Source organism: Ascaphus truei, chromosome 14, assembly GCF_040206685.1.
Source record: "Ascaphus truei isolate aAscTru1 chromosome 14, aAscTru1.hap1, whole genome shotgun sequence".
NCBI classification, from domain to species: Eukaryota; Metazoa; Chordata; class Amphibia; order Anura; family Ascaphidae; genus Ascaphus; species Ascaphus truei.
This window is the reverse complement of record NC_134496.1, coordinates 20,659,230-20,679,115: the sequence shown is the minus strand read 5'-3', so window position 1 is coordinate 20,679,115 and position 19,886 is coordinate 20,659,230. Positions and strand designations below refer to the sequence as shown.

The 19,886-nt window shown below is 46.6% G+C and overlaps 1 protein-coding gene across 1 annotated transcript; it reads right to left on the bottom strand.

Annotated features, from left to right (window-relative positions):
- Positions 1 to 17,316: 17,316 nt before the first annotated feature.
- Positions 17,317 to 19,479, bottom strand: LOC142465379 (uncharacterized). Its single transcript, XM_075569352.1, has 2 exons — positions 19,227 to 19,479; positions 17,317 to 18,397 (listed from the first exon to the last, which is right to left on the bottom strand). Exons 1-2 carry the CDS (start codon positions 19,434 to 19,436, stop codon positions 17,615 to 17,617), a joined length of 993 nt encoding a protein of 330 aa, XP_075425467.1. The 5' UTR covers positions 19,437 to 19,479; the 3' UTR covers positions 17,317 to 17,614.
- Positions 19,480 to 19,886: the final 407 nt, after the last annotated feature.

Genomic DNA, 19,886 nt, shown 5'->3' with positions numbered 1-19,886 from the left:
TCAGCCTACTTCCAATCACTTACAAGATGTTTACGAAGATTCTCACTAATCGGCTGCTACAGACCCTGGACTTTGCCATGAGACCAGAGAACAAGCGGGATGTCACAGTGGGTGCAACACTATTAGTCCCCATCCAAGTGATACAAGAAGTTATTTCCCAAAGTAATGAAAACCATCCAACACTCAGCCTGGGATTCATAGATTAGAAAAAAAGCGTTTGATTCTGTCCATACCCCAGCCTTTTTAAATGCATGAAGTAAAAATGTTGAAGAAACTTACATTTATAATATATATACCGTAATACCAAAATCGAAATGAATGGAATAGAACTAGAAAAGGTCGGCGAGTAACAATGGATGGAAACCTTCCTAATTAAGTCAATCTGAGAATATATATATATATGGGATGGAAACCTTCCTAATTAAGTCAATCTGAGAATATATATATATATGGGATGGAGCGTGTTTAGAAGAAACAAGACCATCTTTTAAGTGAACCTTCCACCGTGCCTCAATAGGAAAGTGTTGGACCCGTATATCAGCCCGTGCTCACGTGTGGGTGTGACCCGTGTATCAGCCCGTGCTCACGTGTGGGTGTGACCCGTGTATCAGCCCGTGCTCACGTGTGGGTGTGACGCGTGTATCAGCCCGTGCTCACGTGTGGGTGTGACCCGTGTATCAGCTCGTGCTCACGTGTGGGTGTGACCCGTGTATCAGCCCGTGCTCACGTGTGGGTGTGAGACTTGGACCCTAAATGCGCAGATAATTCAGAAGCTTCAGACAACGCGAAGATGTATGGAGAGATGCATGCTGGGTATTATCCGAAGACACAGGAACCATGTGCAGGTTGATGCACATGGGTCCCGATGTAAGCTGGTAACCCTGGCGTACCACCACAATCAAAATCCAATGGTATTAGTGTCCATGATAGATTCAAGACTTCATCACGTGGTGTCTTGAATCTATCGTGGACACTAATACCATTGGATTTTGATTGTACGCCAGGGTTACCAGCTTACATCGGGACCCATGTGCATCACCCCGGAGTGATCGGGACACCGTTGTCTGGTGATATCAGTATTTTGCTGTTACTCACAGTTTTCGGCGGTGCTCCACGGGCAGGCTGTGGTAGTGAGTATTGGCGGTTGCCCTCTCTTCCCATTATCCGGCTAACCACACGACAATACCAAAGATACCTTTATATGAATTGTTCTATATCCATCTTGTAAGTGTGCACTGCTTATCACACATCTATTTCATTAAAAATGATAGTATTCTATGTCTTGCAGGTTATTGCACTAGGGGGTGCGCTTTTGTCCTTTTTTCTATAGTTTCACCGGGGAGTGATACCCCTTTGATGCAGCAGCCTCCTCATCATTTATTCTACTGGCTTTTGACTTTCTACTCTCAAGAAGAGGAGTTTATGACACTGTATTTTGATACTCTCTGGATTGGACTTTCTCATGTTGTGGTATATTATTGATTTATCATTAGATCTATGTGTTAGCGCTGTATTTTTTTCTCTCTCTATACTGTACATGTAAATGATAATATTATATATTGGTCAGAACGTAGTGTGGTTGTCATGGCAACCTGTGCGAGGTTGCTTCGTGCTCCCTATTCCTGACGTCATGCTGGACTACATCTCCCAACATGCATCGCTGCACACTCCCCGGGTGAGTTGGTTCGTCCCGGTCCAGAGGCCTTGCTCTCCGCACAGTGCGGCCGGACCGTACCACCCGCAGTCAAGGATGGACAGTGGGTTACATACAACTCGGGGATTTACGAGAGGAGCCAGGCTCGCCCTCGGAGGAGGCAACTCACCTACGTAACGTAATCTAAGCGAAGCCTCTGCTGCAGCCGTGCATCCTCCCCCCCTCCTCCGCTTCACATGCTGCCAATCCGCAGCAACTCGGGCTGGGACGCCTCCTATTGGCAGACGACGCCGACGCCAGCCACGTGATAGGCAGGCTGTGTCACGTGACAGAGGGGAGAACTCGTGTTAGCCTCTATAATAAAGAGGCCAGCCAATCAGAAGGCAGGAAACATATTATCATTAGTTATTAGTGTTTGAACCTCACACATACAGTGCCTTTTTTTTTACTTCATTTTTTTTAGAGATAAGTAAGGGTACAGAAAGGAGGGACATGAATGAACAATATTACAAATGGTATCATACCTAGTATATAATACAAATATTAATATTGTACTAAAAGTATCGCTCAAAGTAACGTTGTTTTATGTATCTGTAGTGACACCTAAACATTGTTTATATTATTACAGCCACGTGAGCAGCCAGATCCCCCGCACAGTATCCCAGGCGCAGCTCCCGTAATCATTTCCGATGTTGTTAGAGCAGTTTAAATTGATAATCTAGTTTTATAATAACCTGGCCTTCCAGAATGGGATATTATGTTTTTCTAATAAATGCAGCAGTTCCATGCCTTTAAGGCAATGTAATTATCTAGGCTGCCGACCGATACGTTCTCCTTTGATCGATCGGCGAAGATCCTGCTTCCCTGGGCACACAATATGGCCGCCTATATCAAAAGAGGAAGTACTGTGGCTTTGTAAATGGTTAGTAGCTGTGGCATAAGGGTTCCCCTTCCCCATCCCCCCCTCACTCCTACTGTGTCACCCTCTCCCCCCCCGAGTCTTTGTTTAGTGTGTTTATTTGTGACTTGGTTCGGCAGTACATATAGCAGAAAAATTGAGCCATGTTATATGTTTTACAACTGCTGTATGCCTGAAAAATGAATAAAATACAAAGTTGAAAAAAAAAAAATTAAAAAGAACATGAAAAGTGAACAAATAATAAAAAAAGGCAGTAAGGTTTCTCTCGTACTAGACAACTGATTTATTACGAACAAAAACACATATAGAATTTAAGGTAACAAGTTAATTTTTCCCCCTAAATAAATTATTTGCCAAATGTAGTTTCTAACAGTTGGCACTGGCTGCTATACAACATGTTGCTACTGATACATTCATTTGAATTTACTATCGGCCATATATATATAGGGCAGACCATGAGTCTGGTTTTCATTCATGACTGAGTAGATCTGCTTCCATTCCAAAGCCTCTGATTGGGCCTCCTGTGCTGGAGCTGGGACTGATTGACCTACCTGTTCAGAAGCAGGGACTGATAGAGCCACCTGTGCTGAAGCAGCAATATCCTGAAAACCTGACCTACTCGGGGGGGGGGGGGGGGGGGGGGGGGGGGGGGGGGCTGGAGGATTGAAGTTGAGCTCCCCTACTCAAGAAAAGGAGAACATTTAAACAACTTATCGTAATTTTATTTTCCTGGAACCATGGCTGTGGGCCCCTCCCTCTACCTGCACCTTAGTCTTACGATTCTTCCATAGCTGAAAAATATAACTGATAGGCATTAGACATACATAGGGAGGGTAACTATGTGCCCACTGCCATGGTTCCAGGAAAAGAAAATTACGGTAAGTTGTTTAAATTTTCTCCTTTCCTGATCACCCTGGCAGTGGGCACCATTGGGACATACCCAAGCAGTGCAAATTTTAGGGAGGGATACATCAGAATAGACAACACCAGTTTAATGCCTTATCAGTTTGACCTTTATTAATACACTTTACACTTATTTCACTACAGATTCTAACACTCTACGCCCAAAGCTTGCGTCAGCTGATGATTGTACGTCTAGTCTGTAGTATTTCAAGAATGTATTGAATGAAGACCAGACAGCTGCTTTGCATATTTGTCCTGGTGTAGCCTGGGCCTTAAATGCCCATTAAGTAGCCATGGCCCTTGTAGAATGAGCTTTAATGTTCAAAGGTTTATCTTGTCCTTTGCTTTCATAAGCTTTTTTAATACAAGACACAATCCACTGGGAAATTGTTGTCTTTGATGCTGCTTGTCCTTTCTTTGGTCCCTCTGGAATGACGAATAATTTGTCTGACTTTCTGATATCTCGCATCCTTTCCAGGTATACTTTAAGACATCTTACCACGTCTAACTTGTGTAGTCTTTCTTCTTTCTTATTTTTTGGTTCTGGACAAATTGACGGAATCACAATTTCTTGATTCATGTGGAACTGTAATACCACCTTTGGCAGGAATTGATGTATTGGTCTGAGAACTGCCTTGTCTTGATGTATGACTAGGAATGGTTCCTTGGTAGATAGAGCTTGTAGTTCTCCCACTCTCCTTGCTGAGGTGATTGCTATCAGAAACGCCATTTTCTATAACAACCATTTTAGGCCTATCTCCTGTATAGGTTCAAACAGAGCTGCTGTTAATACATCCAACACTAGAGACAAGTCCCATGTAGGTACCCTGTTCTTGATTTGAGGTTTTAACCTTTTAACTGCTTGAAAAAACCTAATTATCAATCTTTCCATTGCCAGATTTCTTTCCAACAAAGCTGATAGTGCAGACCTCTGTACTTTCAATGAGCTGAGACTGAGACTTTTCTCAAATCTTTATGCAGGAACTCCACTATAGATACAATTCTTGGTGAAAGGAAATTTTGTTTCTCTTTTTTCACACCAATCGCAAAGCAAAGCCAGATTCTATGGTACAGGCATACCCCGCTTTAAGGACACTCACTTTAAGTACACTCGCAAGTAAGGACATATCGCTCAATAGGCAAACGGCAGCTCACGCATGCGCCTGTCAGCACGTCCTGAACAGCAATACCGGCTCCGTACCTGTACCGAAGCTGTGCGCAAGCTGGGAGACTATAGAGCCTGTTACAAATGCGTTACTTACATCAGTTATGCACGTATATGACGGTTGCAGTACAGAACATGCATCGATAAGTGGAAAAAAGGTAGTGCTTCACTTTAAGTACATTTTCGCTTTACATACATGCTCCGGTCCCATTGCGTATGTTAAAGCGGGGTATGCCTGTATACTCTTGATGTGGAACTTTCCTTGCTTGTAACAGGGTTTGAATTGTTTTGTCTTAATAACCTTTCAGTCTCAATGTTTCCCGCTCAATCGCCATGCCGTCAAAGCCCATTGTTTGGCATTCGGATGACATATTGGCCCTTGTCGCATCAGCCCTTTGCTATCTGGTATGTGCCATGGTGTATCTACTGCCATATTTACCAAGTGTGTAAACCAAAGCCTTCTTGGCCAGTATGGTGCTATGAATATCACCTCTGCTTGGTCTTCCCTGATTTTCCTGATTGTTTCCGGAATTAGGGAAATTGGAGGGAACAGGTATACCAACCTGAAGTGCCATTTGAAACTGAGAGCATCTGTACCTTGTGCGCTTGGATGAAACTGTCTGGCACAGTAGTTCCTTACCTTGCGGTTCTGGTGTGTCGCCATGAGATCTATGTCTGGCTGACCCCATCGCTCTACCAGTTCTTGAAACACCTCTGGATATAATGCCCATTCTCCTGGGTGTATGATGTTCCGACTTAGAAAGTCTGCTGTGACATTTTCTAGTCCTGGGATATGTATGGCTGTAATTTCCGATAAGTGGCACTCTGCCCAAAAGAGGATTTCTGCTGTGAGGTTCATCAGCTTTCTGCTCCAGGTTCCTCCTTGTTCGGCTATATACTTGACAACTGACCTGTTGTCTGATTCTATTTTTATACCGCCACCTCTTATATGGTCTTGGAAAGCTTCTAAGGCCCTTTGTACTGCTTTTAATTCCAGCAGATTTGATGTAAGATGCTTTTCCTTGTTTGTCCAGGTCCCTTGCACCAATGTTTCTCCCCTCTGGGCACCCCAACCTGTGTTGCTCGCATCTGTTGTAATTCTTGCTCAGTGCACTGGTTGTAGTGTTTGTCCTTTTTACAGGTTTCGGGTATCTTCCCACCACTTAATTCCTGTTTTGTGTGTGGGTGTAACAAGATTCTTTGTCTTGTGTCCTTGTGATTCCCGTTCCATTGTTGCAGAAATTTGTTTTGCAGTGGTCTCATATGTATTGCTGCCCATTTTGTGACGCTTAATGTTGAAGCGAATTTCCCTAGGAGCTTCATGCATTCTTCTGCTGAAGTCCTGGTAACTTTCCTGAGCTTCTTTGTTGCATGGCTATGTCTTGCCTCTTTGCGTCTGGTAGTCTCACTTCTCCTTTTGCTGTATCAAATTCTACCCCCAGAAATCTTAACAGCTGAGTGGGCATGAGATGGCTCTTGTCTCTGTTTATTAACCAACCTTGGTGTTCCAGGAAGGTTATTACCATCTTCTGGTCTTGCTGGAGTTTCTCCAGACTCCTTGATTTTACCAGGATGTCCTCCAAGTATGGGTATACTTCTACCCCTCTTCTCTCATTTCTGCCACTAGAGGGGCTAGAACCTTTGTAAACTTCCTTGGGGAAGTCGCCAGAGCAATGGCAGTGCTGTGTACTGATAATGATCTTGATTTACTGTAAACCTTAGGCATCTTTGGTGTCCCTTTGCTATGGCACATGTAGATAAGCATCTTTTAAATCTATTGCCACCATCCAGTCTCCTGGTTGTACCTCTTGAATAATCAGGTTCAACGACACCATCTTGAATTTTCTTATTTTCAAGAATAAATTACACTTCTTAGGTCTAGGATTGCTCTGTACTCCCCTGTAGGTTTCTTTACTAGAAAAATTCTGGAATAAATTCCACTTCCTCTTCCTGAGGTACCTTCTTTATTACTTCTGCTTGTAATAATTTCTTCAAAGCCGAATTCATCTGCCTTCTTTTTTCCTTGGACTGTATCCATGTTATTAAGAACATATTTCTTCTTGGCATCTCTCTGAATTCTATACTGTACCCCTGACGAATGGTCTGTAATACCCAATTGTCCTGTATTGTTTGGACCCATGTTGCAGAAAACTGCTTCAGTCGCCCTCCTACTGTCAACTGTCACGAAAAAACCGGTTCTGGCCGCCCCTCCATGTTGTTTGTCTTGGAGATGACCTGCGAGATCTATATGCCTTCCTTATATTGGTTTCTATTAGCCTGTTGGAAACCGAATCTTCTTCTTTTGCTATTATTGCATCCAGTTTGTTACCGAAGAGGAACTCACCTTCAATGGTAATCCACACAAGTTGTTCTTTGATGCTGTGTCAGCCATCCACTGTCTGAGCCATAAAGCCCTTCTTGCTGATACCGCCAGCACCCTAGATTTTGCTGCTCATTTACTTCGGACAGTGCTTTAAGAATAGCACTTCTTCCCACACCTTTGTATATTGCTTCTTCAATGTTGGCAATCCACACTCGCATAGCCCTTGCTGCTGACGTATTTGCTATGGCAGGTTTGAGGATGTTCCTGCGGTAACGTATGCTTTTTTCCATACGTATCCATCTTCCTATCTATAGCGTCCTCCAATGACGCAAGTTCCTCTATTGGAATTGTGGTCTTTCCTACTATTCTGGAAATAGCAGTATCCACCTTTGGGCTGACATCCCAAAATTTTACCTCCTCTTGTGGGAATGGATACATCTTCCCAAACCTTTTAGGCGTAAACACTCTGGCGTCTGGTTGCGCCAACTCCACCTGAATGAGGTCCTTAATTATTTGATGGATAGTAAAGACTCTATCTTTATAAGCAGCAGCAGCAGCAGCAGCAGCACGCCTAGTTTGCAACAGTAGGCCACATGACAATTCTGACTTTCACAGTATTTCCAATTTCTTGAATCAGCCAGGACACTCTTTGTCTTGCCCCAAAAAGTTTATCTTTCCTTGTGGGTTAACTCCTCAGTGTCTTCCAGTTCCAAAGCCTGTATCATGGCTTTGATGAGTGGATCCACCCTTTCTACATCAAATTCAGATTCCTTCCTGAATATCTTGATCTGATGAATCCATTTCACTCTCTGACACATGAAAACAATCAATTTCAGACTCATATGATGAAACCTTTCCCCTTATCCAGACTGGTCTGGGATCTAGCTCTTTCCTGCGCAGGGTTAACAGCTTGCTGGACTGCCGCATCAACACTCTATTTAACAGCCTCCTTCATCAATAAGGAAAATGCTCATTTGTTCATTGGTATCACCTGCAGGTGTCTTAAGACAATCTTCACATAATTACTTCCCTATTAGGGCTGGTTTCTCACAAGCTGAACACCCTTTAGTTTTCTTAGCAACCTTTCATTTATGTTGCAGGGATTCCCCCGTCCCTTTTGAAGATCCTGCTTCTGGGAGGGTAACCACCGAACTAATTTATAAAAACAAAATAAATACTAAACATACACCCTAATGTATATAGACCATCTCTCTTTCCCATGTAGAACTAAAAACTAAGGACCCACCTAGTCTTGGGAACTGAAGTTTGGGTGTTTCCATTTTTGAATCCATATCCAGCACTTGGCTTCTCCCTGCTGAGCGTTCCATGCTGCAGCTTTCACTCACACATCAAGTGCTCGTGCACGCATCTGCCGGCCGGCCGTGCCGCGCGCGCTCCCGAGCGGCCGCGTGCACTGTACCCTTTTACCGCAGTATTTCAGATACTCACGCGGTCAATATGAACCTCCTTCGGTTCGCAGCAGAGTTCCTGGGGTAGTTTACCGCCGCATCCCAGACGCTAGCGCGGTCAATTGAGCCTTCCTCCGCTCGCAGCTATGGCTGCTCCCCCCTCCGCGTGTAGCGGGCTGCTAGGTACTTTACCGCAGCGTACCAGACGCTTATGCGGTGAGTCTGGGCCTCCACGGCTCCCAGCTGCAGCTGCTGTGCGCCTTCGATCGGTCCTGGGCTTTGCACCTAAGCTTCCCCGCCCGCGGCTGCAGCTGCTCCCCCCCCCAACAGGGGCTCCCCCGACTCTAAGGGGTCTCCGTCTTGCCACCCGTAGGGCGCGTCGACCGGAGCTTCAGGGCAGAGAGGCTGAGACCCTGGCTATCTGCACAAGGTGCAGTAGATGAGTCCTGTTAGAAAATAAAAAATCCTACTCCTAGCTGTGAGGACAGGAAAAAGACTAGTGTGCAGGTAGAGGGAGGGGCCTTATATGGCCTACCTGCAAAAGTCTATTTCCTGTCCTACCTAGAGTGAGAAGGGATTAACCCAATGGTGCCCACTGCCAGGGTGATCAGGAAAACAATCATACTAATATGGAAAGGTTACCGAGTGCTTCCAAAAATACAAGTTATTTATTTAACATATCCAACAGGACCAACGTTTCGTACTCTAGAGGGTCTTCATCAGGTTCACAAGACAAAACACAGGATTACACATCTGTACATCCGTAGCTAAGGTTAAAAAAAGCAGGTGAGAGTGACAATATTGTAACATGGCATGGGGGCCTTTTTCTAACTTTTTAGTATACATCGCGATGTCGTGTGGACACAAAAAAAACACAGAAATATACTATAACATTGTGTAACTACCTTCTTACACTGGAAATATATACAGTATAATCAGGTCTGAGGATTACTGCGAGTTCCCTTTAGTCAATGTTTCCTCTGGCTATATTCTGCTAGCTTTGATGATACATGTTATTTAACCCCTGAGTTTATAACTGAGTATATTAGTTATTTTAATTTTCTTTTCAACAAATCACATTCAAAGTTATATTTAAATTCCTTTTTTCTTCAATTATATTTTGATAGATATATGGACTCCATGTATAATATAAACAGGAATTGTATGTATACATTATCCAGCAGCAGCCAATCAGGAGGTGGCGACAGGAGCCTGAGAGTGGGGCCAAGGAGATGAGGAAACAGCATGGAGCAGAGGTGTGTGTGCCTCAAGTGTTTGTCAAGCAAGTGCACGTCTCACACTTGACCATTATGTCCAGTATTTTTGGAGAAGCCACCTGGCAACCCTACCGGCCAAGTGACAATAACTCAGAGTAGTAATACACAGATCGTAGAGTTCTAAGATGGGATTGAAACTAAACTGAATTTCAAAGTGTTTCGTTAACAAATCAAATCAGTTGTAGGCGCTCCAGTTTTTTGTAACTATTGGTGTGGATCTTGCCTCTCACTCAGAGTAAAGTAACTGGCTCGGCTTCTTCCCGTAAATATAGGCAATTGATTGGTGATAAGTATCTGCGTGTGTGGGGCAGTCAGTGTGCATCTGGGTAGCCCCAACACCCCACGAGCACTATACCCCACGACTACAATGAATTACTTGTGTAATCTAATTTTTCCATTCATTTCACCCTTCTTGAAATCAATCTCCTCGTTAGGAAATAGTAATGAGAATGTTTAGCATATCTCCCGTGCACACAGAATTACATCCACCACTAACATTTATACTGTATAGAGTGCAGCTCCACCGTTCACCCCCAAAGTGCGAGGATCTATGCATTTTTATTGTGTATAGGAAGAAAATAATGCAGAATGAAAAATAAGCCACCAGCATTTATATATATATATCTTCTTTCCGGATCAAGATGGGGTCTCAATGACTACCTGGGCTTCTCCATGTTTTTGTAGGCCAATTATTATCCTTTACATCTGCCTATGTGTCACCTATTTTTCTTGTTAGTTTGGGACGTGGCGGTCCTCTGTGTATTATGATGAGAATCTCATACACCTTCCTCTCTCTCCCCCTTCCCTCTCTTTGTTCATTTACAGGGTCCTGGGTTTGCACACTATGAGTCCGCCAGAAGACTGGAATGTACCTACACCCTACCCTGGGACCTCATCTCAATGGATTGTCTTACTATATATGTGTGGAGTCAGGAGACACATATCATCATATATCTCTGTTCCGAGACAAACTATTTCAAGGACAACATCTTGTTAAAATTCTACCACGGAACAATACGGTTATACATTATGAATTCTATTACCAGCTGGGACCTTTCTAAAATGATTCCTACAGTATTACTTATCATCTATATCTAAGTTACGTTTGATTTATGTATAAGAAATTATGCTCTCTGATATGTTTGTGACCTGAGTCACGTCTCTTTTACAAGAACATTGGTTCATGCTGTAATCTACAGCTATGTTTATGGATAGATCTTTCCATTATCTCTGCACATTTCCTGATTTAGAAATTCCAGTGCAATAATACATGAGACCTCCTCTGCTGTGAGAGGAATTATAAATATGTATATCCTTTGTATCTTTTCTCTCTGATGACCATCTGTATATACTCCCTAGCTTCAACTTATCTCTTTGTGTTTTGTTACAACTGTGTTCATTATAGTGGTGCTGACCATTCCATTGTTTGCTTGAATGACCCCCTAGATTGGGAGTGTACCAGCCGTGCTATCAGCACTCTTACAATATGCACATTGACTGCAGTACTAATTTAATGTATACTAAACTTTTGTGCTGAGGAACGGACCGATGTAGGTTTACTGCGCACGCGCAAGGACTAACGCGGCGCAAGTTATAGTTTTTTGACTGCATGAGGTCCCCTGATTGGGTGCGCATGCGCAGTGGGGTGCAATTTGTAGAGCGCCTGCTTGTTGGCTATGATCCGGTATGGGGCGCCTCGGCAATACACAGGACGGCACCCGATGACGTCACGGACATGCGTGATTATTAGTGAGTCCCTACGTCCAATCTGTCTTTTACACTGCTCATCCAAAGAGAACTCATTTTACCCTATCAAAGCCAGACGGTGGCATTGCTCACCCCGGGGATGTCTGTCTGGGATAGCCATGGTAGCCAGACTTTTTGGAATTTTGAGCCAGTGTCATTAACCAAGCTTGTTAGCTTTTCCATCTGGCATACAAACCAAATTCGATTTCTAATTTTGTCTATTGATGGAATTGCGTTCTGGTTCCACAGTGCTGCAGTCTCACATCTCATAGCTGTTGCAAAATGCATTATTAGTTTGTTTCCCGATCATGAGACTTCGTCTGTGGGTTTGCCTAGTAGGAACAGCCACGGGTTTAGCTGGATTTGGAGGCCCAAGATACTCTGTAGCCAATCTTGAATCTGTTGCCATACCGGCATGAGCTTCGGACAGGACCACAGCATGTGTACCAGATCCCCCGGTTCCCCGCACTGCCGTGGGCAGAGCGGGGAAGCGCCATTAATAAATTTAGCTAGTCTGGTTGGGGTGAGGTACCACCTCAATAACACCTTATATGAGTTCTCCTTCAATGTTGTGCATATAGAGCTACTTGCTGCCGCCTGAAAGATAGCTTTCCAGTCCTCGTCCTCTAGTGTTTCGTGTAGATCCGCTTCCCATTGGTTCATAAATCTGGGTCTATTTGTGTCGTCTTTGTCTGAACCGACCACCTTTCTGTATAGAGTGGAGATCAGTCCCCGCGTGTCTGTGCCTCGCACGCAGAGCCGTTCCAAATTCGTTAAGGGAGGTCTCACCGTGTGTGTATTGTAAAATGCCCTGACCTGGAGGTATCTAAGAAATTCTGTGTTGGGAATGCCTGTTTCCGACTTTAATTGATCAAATGTTTTAATAGTGATGTCGCCCTCCAGGTCTTTCAGTCTATTAATCCCTAATTGTTGCCAGAGTTTAAAGTTTTCCCCCCTCTAGCCCAGGAGCAAAATCCGGGTTAGCATACAGAGGAGCCATATATGTATGTTTAGAAGTCAATGAGCCGCTATGTTTAGACCCCTCCCAAACCGAGAGCGAGTTGAGCACCGATGCCAAAGGCTTTTTTATAGCTTTCACCCTTGTCCTTGGGTACCAGATTAGGTCCCTGAGCTCCAGTGGGGCACACATCTCTCTCTCTAGTGCTACCCACCTTCGTAGCCCTGGGTCACCGTGCCATTGTGTAATTTGGCACAACTGCGCCGCTTTATAATAGGACAACACGCATGGCACTGCCAACTCTCCCGCTTCTTTGGGTTTGTGCATAATCACTGCTTTGACCCTCGGTTGTTTGCCTTTCCATATAAATTTAGTAATAGAGTTTTGTAAATCCTTGATCTCTGATCTCACTACAGGTATCGGGAGCGTTTGAAACAGATAAAGTATCCGGGGGAGAATGTTCATCTTAACGCTATATATGCGGCCCAGCCATGAGATACCATACGCCGACCAGTCTCTTAATTCCTTTTTTAGAGTATTCAATAGACTGGGATAATTGGCTTGATATAGGGAAGCTATATTTTTTGTGAGATACACCCCCAGGTATTTTATGGCCTTGGGTCGCCATTTAAACTCAAAATTGAGTTCTAGTAGTTTCTGCATCTCGTCTGGGATGTTCAAGCCTAACGCCTCGGTTTTCGTCTGGTTGATCTTGAAACCGGAGATCTGATTGAACCTCCCCAAGAGCGCAAACAGATTAGGGAGGGAGGTGAGTGGCTTGGTAATCATCAAGATAATATCATCTGCATATAGCGCTAATTTGTGTTCCTGCGAGTGTATCTGTACCCCCATAATGTCTCTATTTCTACGTATGTGTGCTGCTAGTGGTTCGATGCATAAGGCGAAAAGCAGGGGAGATAACGGGCACCCCTGCCTCGTCCCACTTTTAATTGGAAACAGCTCTGATGGGAAGCCTTGGTGCATCACCCTCGCAGCCGGTGCTAAGTATAATGCTTTTATTGCCCTGAGGATCTTTTCCCCGAAACCAAATGCCCCAAGCGTGGTCTCCATGTATGGCCAGTCGATCCTGTCGAACAATTTCTCCGCGTCAAGACTTAACAGCAAGCTCCGAACCTTGCTGGTGTTAACAAAATCTACTATATCAATTACTCTTCTCGTATTGTCGGCCGCTTGTCGATCTCTAATAAAGCCAACCTGGTCCGGATGGATCAGCTCCGGCAGGACGACGCTTAATCTATTGGGCAATAGTTTAGAATACATTTTGACGTCCGAATTTATCAATTTATCGAATTTATCAACTTTGGCAATTTGTAGGATCTTTTTCCTTTTTGTGTATCGCGGAGATTGACGCCTGGAGCATCTGCCCCGGGAAGGGCTCGCCCGCCAAGACCCCATTGTACAACTGGAGCATGTGAGGGGCTAAGATGCCTATGAATTTTTTATAATATAGGTTTGAGAACCCACCTGGGCCCGGGGCCTTGGAGGGCTTCAAGCTTTTGACTACTGCTGTCAGTTCTTCTCTCGTAAAGTCCCCCTGTATCGCCTCCCTCTCCAGTCTACCCAGCTGTGGCAGTGCGGCTTCAGATAGAAACTCTTGCAATATGCCTGCTGTCTTTGCATTATGAGTCACCTTCTCCCCGTTATACAGCTCTGCGTAATATTGTCTGAACTCCTCAACTATTACTTTGGGGTTAGAGGATGTCTCCCCTGATTTAGTTCTAATTGATTGGATATTATAACTTGGTTGCTTATTGCGAAGTCGGGTGGCCAGCATCGTGTCCGGCTTGTTAGCTCTCTCATAAAATTTCCTATGTGTCCAACTCAGGTCCCTCTCGGCCCTGGAGGTGAGGAGGAGGCCAAGCTCAGTCCTTACGTCCTTCAGCTCCTTTAGGGTATCCCCTCTGCCTGTTCGGTTATGTAGTACAGAGAGCTCATGTAACCTCTTGTATAATTGTGTAGATTTGGCGTCTTTCTGTTTTTTCCTTTTGGCTGCTATGCTTATCAGCACCCCCCTCATCGTGGCTTTGTGAGATATATATTAGTGTTCGACAAACCTATAAATTTGCACGCACCGGGCGAGTGGATTTAACATCGTGGCAAGTTCCTATTGGCCCAAGCAACACACGTGTGGTACTAGGTGGCGAGTAGATTTGTTGGTGATTTGTCGACCACTAATATAAATATAAATATATATATATATATATCAGCCCTTTATTTTAACAGTTACTGTAACACATGGGTTTAAATATTAGTATGTTTTATTTGTAGAATTCATGCATCACCTGGTAACGAACTTGTGTCCCATTAACCCAGTGATACTCAACTGAGGCTCCGTGAAGCAGTCCCAGGGGTCCCGCCCAGCCACCCCAGCAGTTTCCAGGCGCTGATGCCACGCTGCAGTTGCTGGGAAAAAAAATCAACTTGAAGTGACTCCCAGCGATCATGACCAAGCCATGGCGCCGTCCTGTCGCTCCTACTATAAGCGCACGCGTCAATACATTTGTTTTGACGTGACGTCTCCAGCACTATAAGCGCGGCCTAATGTGTGTCAGCCAGAAAGGCGTTCCGAGATTTATATTTAAAAAAAAAAAGGGGGGGGGGGGGGGAGCAGAGGTTGGAATCGCTGCATTAACAAAGCCCAGCCCCAGGACTGGAATTCTGCTGCAGTTGCTCAAGAACACACACACAGCTACAGTGCTAAAAAAAAAAGTTAAGGCTCAAATGTTAACACATGGTAATTAAGGGTTTAGATCTATACATAATTATGTCACGCTTCTGGCCCTTTTACTTGCATACTAGGTTAAAAAAGACTGACTTGTGTGTGTGTGTCTGGGTGGGTGGGTAGGTGTCTGGGTGGGTGGGTAGGTGTCTGGGTGGGTGGGTAGGTGTCTGGGTGGGTGGGTAGGTGTCTGGGTGGGTGGGTAGGTGTCTGGGTGGGTGGGTAGGTGTCTGGGTGGGTGGGTAGGTGTCTGGGTGGGTGGGTAGGTGTCTGGGTGGGTGGGTAGGTGTCTGGGTGGGTGGGTAGGTGTCTGGGTGGGTGGGTAGGTGTCTGGGTGGGTGGGTAGGTGTCTGGGTGGGTGGGTAGGTGTCTGGGTGGGTGGGTAGGTGTCTGGGTGGGTGGGTAGGTGTCTGGGTGGGTGGGTAGGTGTCTGGGTGGGTGGGTAGGTGTCTGGGTGGGTGGGTAGGTGTCTGGGTGGGTGGGTAGGTGTCTGGGTGGGTGGGTAGGTGTCTGGGTGGGTGGGTAGGTGTCTGGGTGGGTGGGTAGGTGTCTGGGTGGGTGGGTAGGTGTCTGGGTGGGTGGGTAGGTGTCTGGGTGGGTGGGTAGGTGTCTGGGTGGGTGGGTAGGTGTCTGGGTGGGTGGGTAGGTGTCTGGGTGGGTGGGTAGGTGTCTGGGTGGGTGGGTAGGTGTCTGGGTGGGTGGGTAGGTGTCTGGGTGGGTGGGTAGGTGTCTGGGTGGGTGGGTAGGTGTCTGGGTGGGTGGGTAGGTGTCTGGGTGGGTGGGTAGGTGTCTGGGTGGGTGGGTAGGTGTCTGGGTGGGTGGGTAGGTGTCTGGGTGGGTGGGTAGGTGTCTGGGTGGGTGGGTAGGTGTCTGGGTGGGTGGGTAGGTGTCTGGGTGGGTGGGTAGGTGTCTGGGTGGGTGGGTAGGTGTCTGGGTGGGTGGGTAGGTGTCTGGGTGGGTGGGTAGGTGTCTGGGTGGGTGGGTAGGTGTCTGGGTGGGTGGGTAGGTGTCTGGGTGGGTGGGTAGGTGTCTGGGTGGGTGGGTAGGTGTCTGGGTGGGTGGGTAGGTGTCTGGGTGGGTGGGTAGGTGTCTGGGTGGGTGGGTAGGTGTCTGGGTGGGTGGGTAGGTGTCTGGGTGGGTGGGTAGGTGTCTGGGTGGGTGGGTAGGTGTCTGGGTGGGTGGGTAGGTGTCTGGGTGGGTGGGTAGGTGTCTGGGTGGGTGGGTAGGTGTCTGGGTGGGTGGGTAGGTGTCTGGGTGGGTGGGTAGGTGTCTGGGTGGGTGGGTAGGTGTCTGGGTGGGTGGGTAGGTGTCTGGGTGGGTGGGTAGGTGTCTGGGTGGGTGGGTAGGTGTCTGGGTGGGTGGGTAGGTGTCTGGGTGGGTGGGTAGGTGTCTGGGTGGGTGGGTAGGTGTCTGGGTGGGTGGGTAGGTGTCTGGGTGGGTGGGTAGGTGTCTGGGTGGGTGGGTAGGTGTCTGGGTGGGTGGGTAGGTGTCTGGGTGGGTGGGTAGGTGTCTGGGTGGGTGGGTGGGTGTCTGGGTGGGTGGGTGGGTGTCTGGGTGGGTGGGTGGGTGTCTGGGTAGGTGTCTGGGTGGGTGGGTGGGTAGGTGTCTGGGTGGGTGGGTGGGTAGGTGTCTGGGTGGGTGGGTGTCTGGGTGGGTGGGTGGGTGTCTGGGTGGGTGGGTGTCTGGGTGGGTGGGTGTGTATAGGTGTGTATGTATGGGTGGGTAGGTGTCTAGGTGGGTGGGTGTCTGGGTGGGTGGGTAGGTGTCTGGGTGGGTGGGTAGGTGTCTGGGTGGGTGGGTATAGGTGTGTATGGGTAGGTGGGTATAGGTGTGTATGGGTAGGTGTGTATGTGTATGTATGGGTAGGTGTGTATGTGTATGTATGGGTAGGTGTGTATGTGTATGTATGGGTAGGTGTGTATGGGTAGGTGTGTATGTATGTATGGGTAGGTGTGTATGTATGTATGGGTAGGTGTGTATGTATGTATGGGTAGGTGTGTATGTATGTATGGGTAGGTGTGTATGTATGTATGGGTAGGTGTGTATGTATGTATGGGTAGGTGTGTATGTATGTATGGGTAGGTGTGTATGTATGTATGAATGTGTGTGATAAATCTGCAAGGGAAAGCAAAATCTAGATTCCCATTACCCCATAATGTCACACACAGATACACCTCATGCCAAAGGGAAGATACACATGATTGTAATTAAAAAAGGTCACACGTTTAATTAGATATAAAAACATTAGGTCCCATATAAAAAAAAAGTAATAGCACCACATTACCAATATTAAAATATTATATCTACAGCGGAACAGGGAATAGGTTAGGCAATTATATACAGAAAAAGGTGCATGCAGTAATTAAAAGCGATTAGCTCCTCGTCTGGTAATTAAAAGTGGGAAGTTAAGGAGCTGTGCAGTGTAACCCCTTCAGTGGCAAGATCCCAGAGTAAAAGCATTTCATGTTATATACAGGGGAGCAGAGACGTCACACTCTAATTTTGAGATTGGGGTCCCCTCTAGTCTTTACCCTTCAACAGAAGGGGATCGCCGATTCCAGAGAAGTCCCCCTCGCCTCCCAGGCTCTGGAGACGCAGGGCGAGTGGGAGCAAGAGGTTGCAGAAGGTGAAGGCGTTGTTGGCGGGGGACTCTGAGAAGAGGGGGGTCCCAGGGTCGCTGTCCAGTTCAGTGGGAGAGAGGGATCCACTGCCCCTGGTCCCCAACCCCCATCTGTCTGCAGGAGGACGGTGAGCGAAGTGACAGTGGGCTCCGTAAGGGCACTCGCCTAGTGCCGCAAAGTGACGACAGGCTTCACGGACGCCCTGCGGGTGCTGAAAATGGCAGCGGGGTCCGTAGGGGCAGCCCCCCGGGGATCGCAACAGCCGGCACCGCTCCCTCCTGTGGGAGGCTGGGTGGCGGGCGAGGAATGCAGCAGGCGGGGATGGGGGCGACCGCCGTTCCTGGGGGCTATGGATGAAGAGGCAGCGGACGCCGTAGTTGCAGGTTCCGAGAACGTGGAACGAGCGGCACAGCTCAGTCTTGTACTTGGGGTGCTGTCGCGGGGGGCGGAGCTCACTCAGGCCATGAGCAAACTGGCAGCGTTGCCGGTAAGCGCAGGATCCACTCTCCGCATATCTGCTGCAGAGCTCCGTCTTGTACCGCAGGGATGCGAGGCCCAGGGCCCGAGGACCCACAGAGAAGGTGGGGGAGAGGAGGGAAAGGTCAGGCTCGGAGGGAGGAGGAGACAGAGGGGGAAAGAGGAGAGGAAATAGGTCCAGGCAGTCAGAGATCTCAGAGAACATCTGTGGAGAGAGATAAGAGGGACTGAGATGTGCCAGCAGCATCTATAGGACAAGATGGACAGAATCCATCTATCTATTTGTAGGGATGGATAATAAATCCCACAGCAACTCAGAAACTAGGACGATAGGGACTGGATACCAACAGAGCACAAGGAGATACCATTATCTCCTGTGCGATAATAGCATCTTTATTTTGTATATAGCACTAACAGTGTATACAGCGCTGCACATCGAGTTTTGCTAGCACAAGTCCCTGCCCTGCAGAACTTAGTCAGATTGCACAGCCTGTGGCACAGGGAGACAAAGTGATCTGCCCAAAGTCACAAGGAGCCGACAGATTTAAAACCAGGTTCCCCCATGTCAAAGGCTGGGTCCTTAATTCTTACATAAACATTTAGGACCTACTAAAACAGCATATATTTTTTTAATAGGGAAAGCTGACAATCACCCATATTAAGCACACTCTCGCTCCTTAACCATTGACAGCACTACTGTTAACACACCAGCATTAACACATGATGGATAGATTACACACACACACACACACACACACACACACACACTTCAGTTGTAAGCTCTTCGGGGCAGGGACTCCCTTTCCTATTGCTTTGTCTGAAGTGCTTATTCCCATTATGTTATAATGTCACGTGTGTGACTGCTGTAATTACTATATTAAAGATATACATACCAGACAAGTATATAACAACTATATTTAAACAATACAAAGACATATCTCCCCCCTCTCCGCTCTCACCTGTCTCTCCCGTATCTTTCGCCTCCCCCTCTCACCCATATCTTTCCCATCTCCCCTGCATCTCCCCCCTCTCACCTGCATCTCCCCCCTCAGCTCCATGACGTTTCCTTTCTCAGCGCTGAATCTCTGCTTCCGAACCTGGATCCCGCCAAACTTTTCATACCGCAGCCGGCCAATCAGAGAAGAAATAGGGGGCGGAGTTGAAAGAAGAGAGGGCTCTGATAGGACCAGAAGACGAAAAGGGCGGGAAGAGGCAAAGGATGGGGGAACTGGGAGGGGCTGCATTGTACTGCAGCAAATCAAAGGGCTGCAATTCAACCTAAACAGCTGTACACAGCTAACCCGAATGCAGTATATCTCCACGGCCAATCACAGGCAGCGCTAACTGCTTCAGCCAATCACAGCACTGGGGAAAACGAGCCAATCAGTGAGCTGTCATTGATTGATTATCTTACTCAGCCAATCACAGCTCGATATAATATTCATCTATATTAAATTTGCCATCCGGCATGCAGAACTATACATGTATAGTGCAACAGCCAATCACTATGCAGCATCACAGTCCCATATAACACCTATATAGCATTATGTAAAGCCTATAACCCACAGCATAATAAAGTTTTGTTTTTCATCATATCTTGTTTCTCGCACAATGCCCCTGAAAATAACTTTTTCTGCAAGTTATGACAAAAAGTAAGTGTCCTGTTTTTGTGAACACTATATATTGCCCCTTAT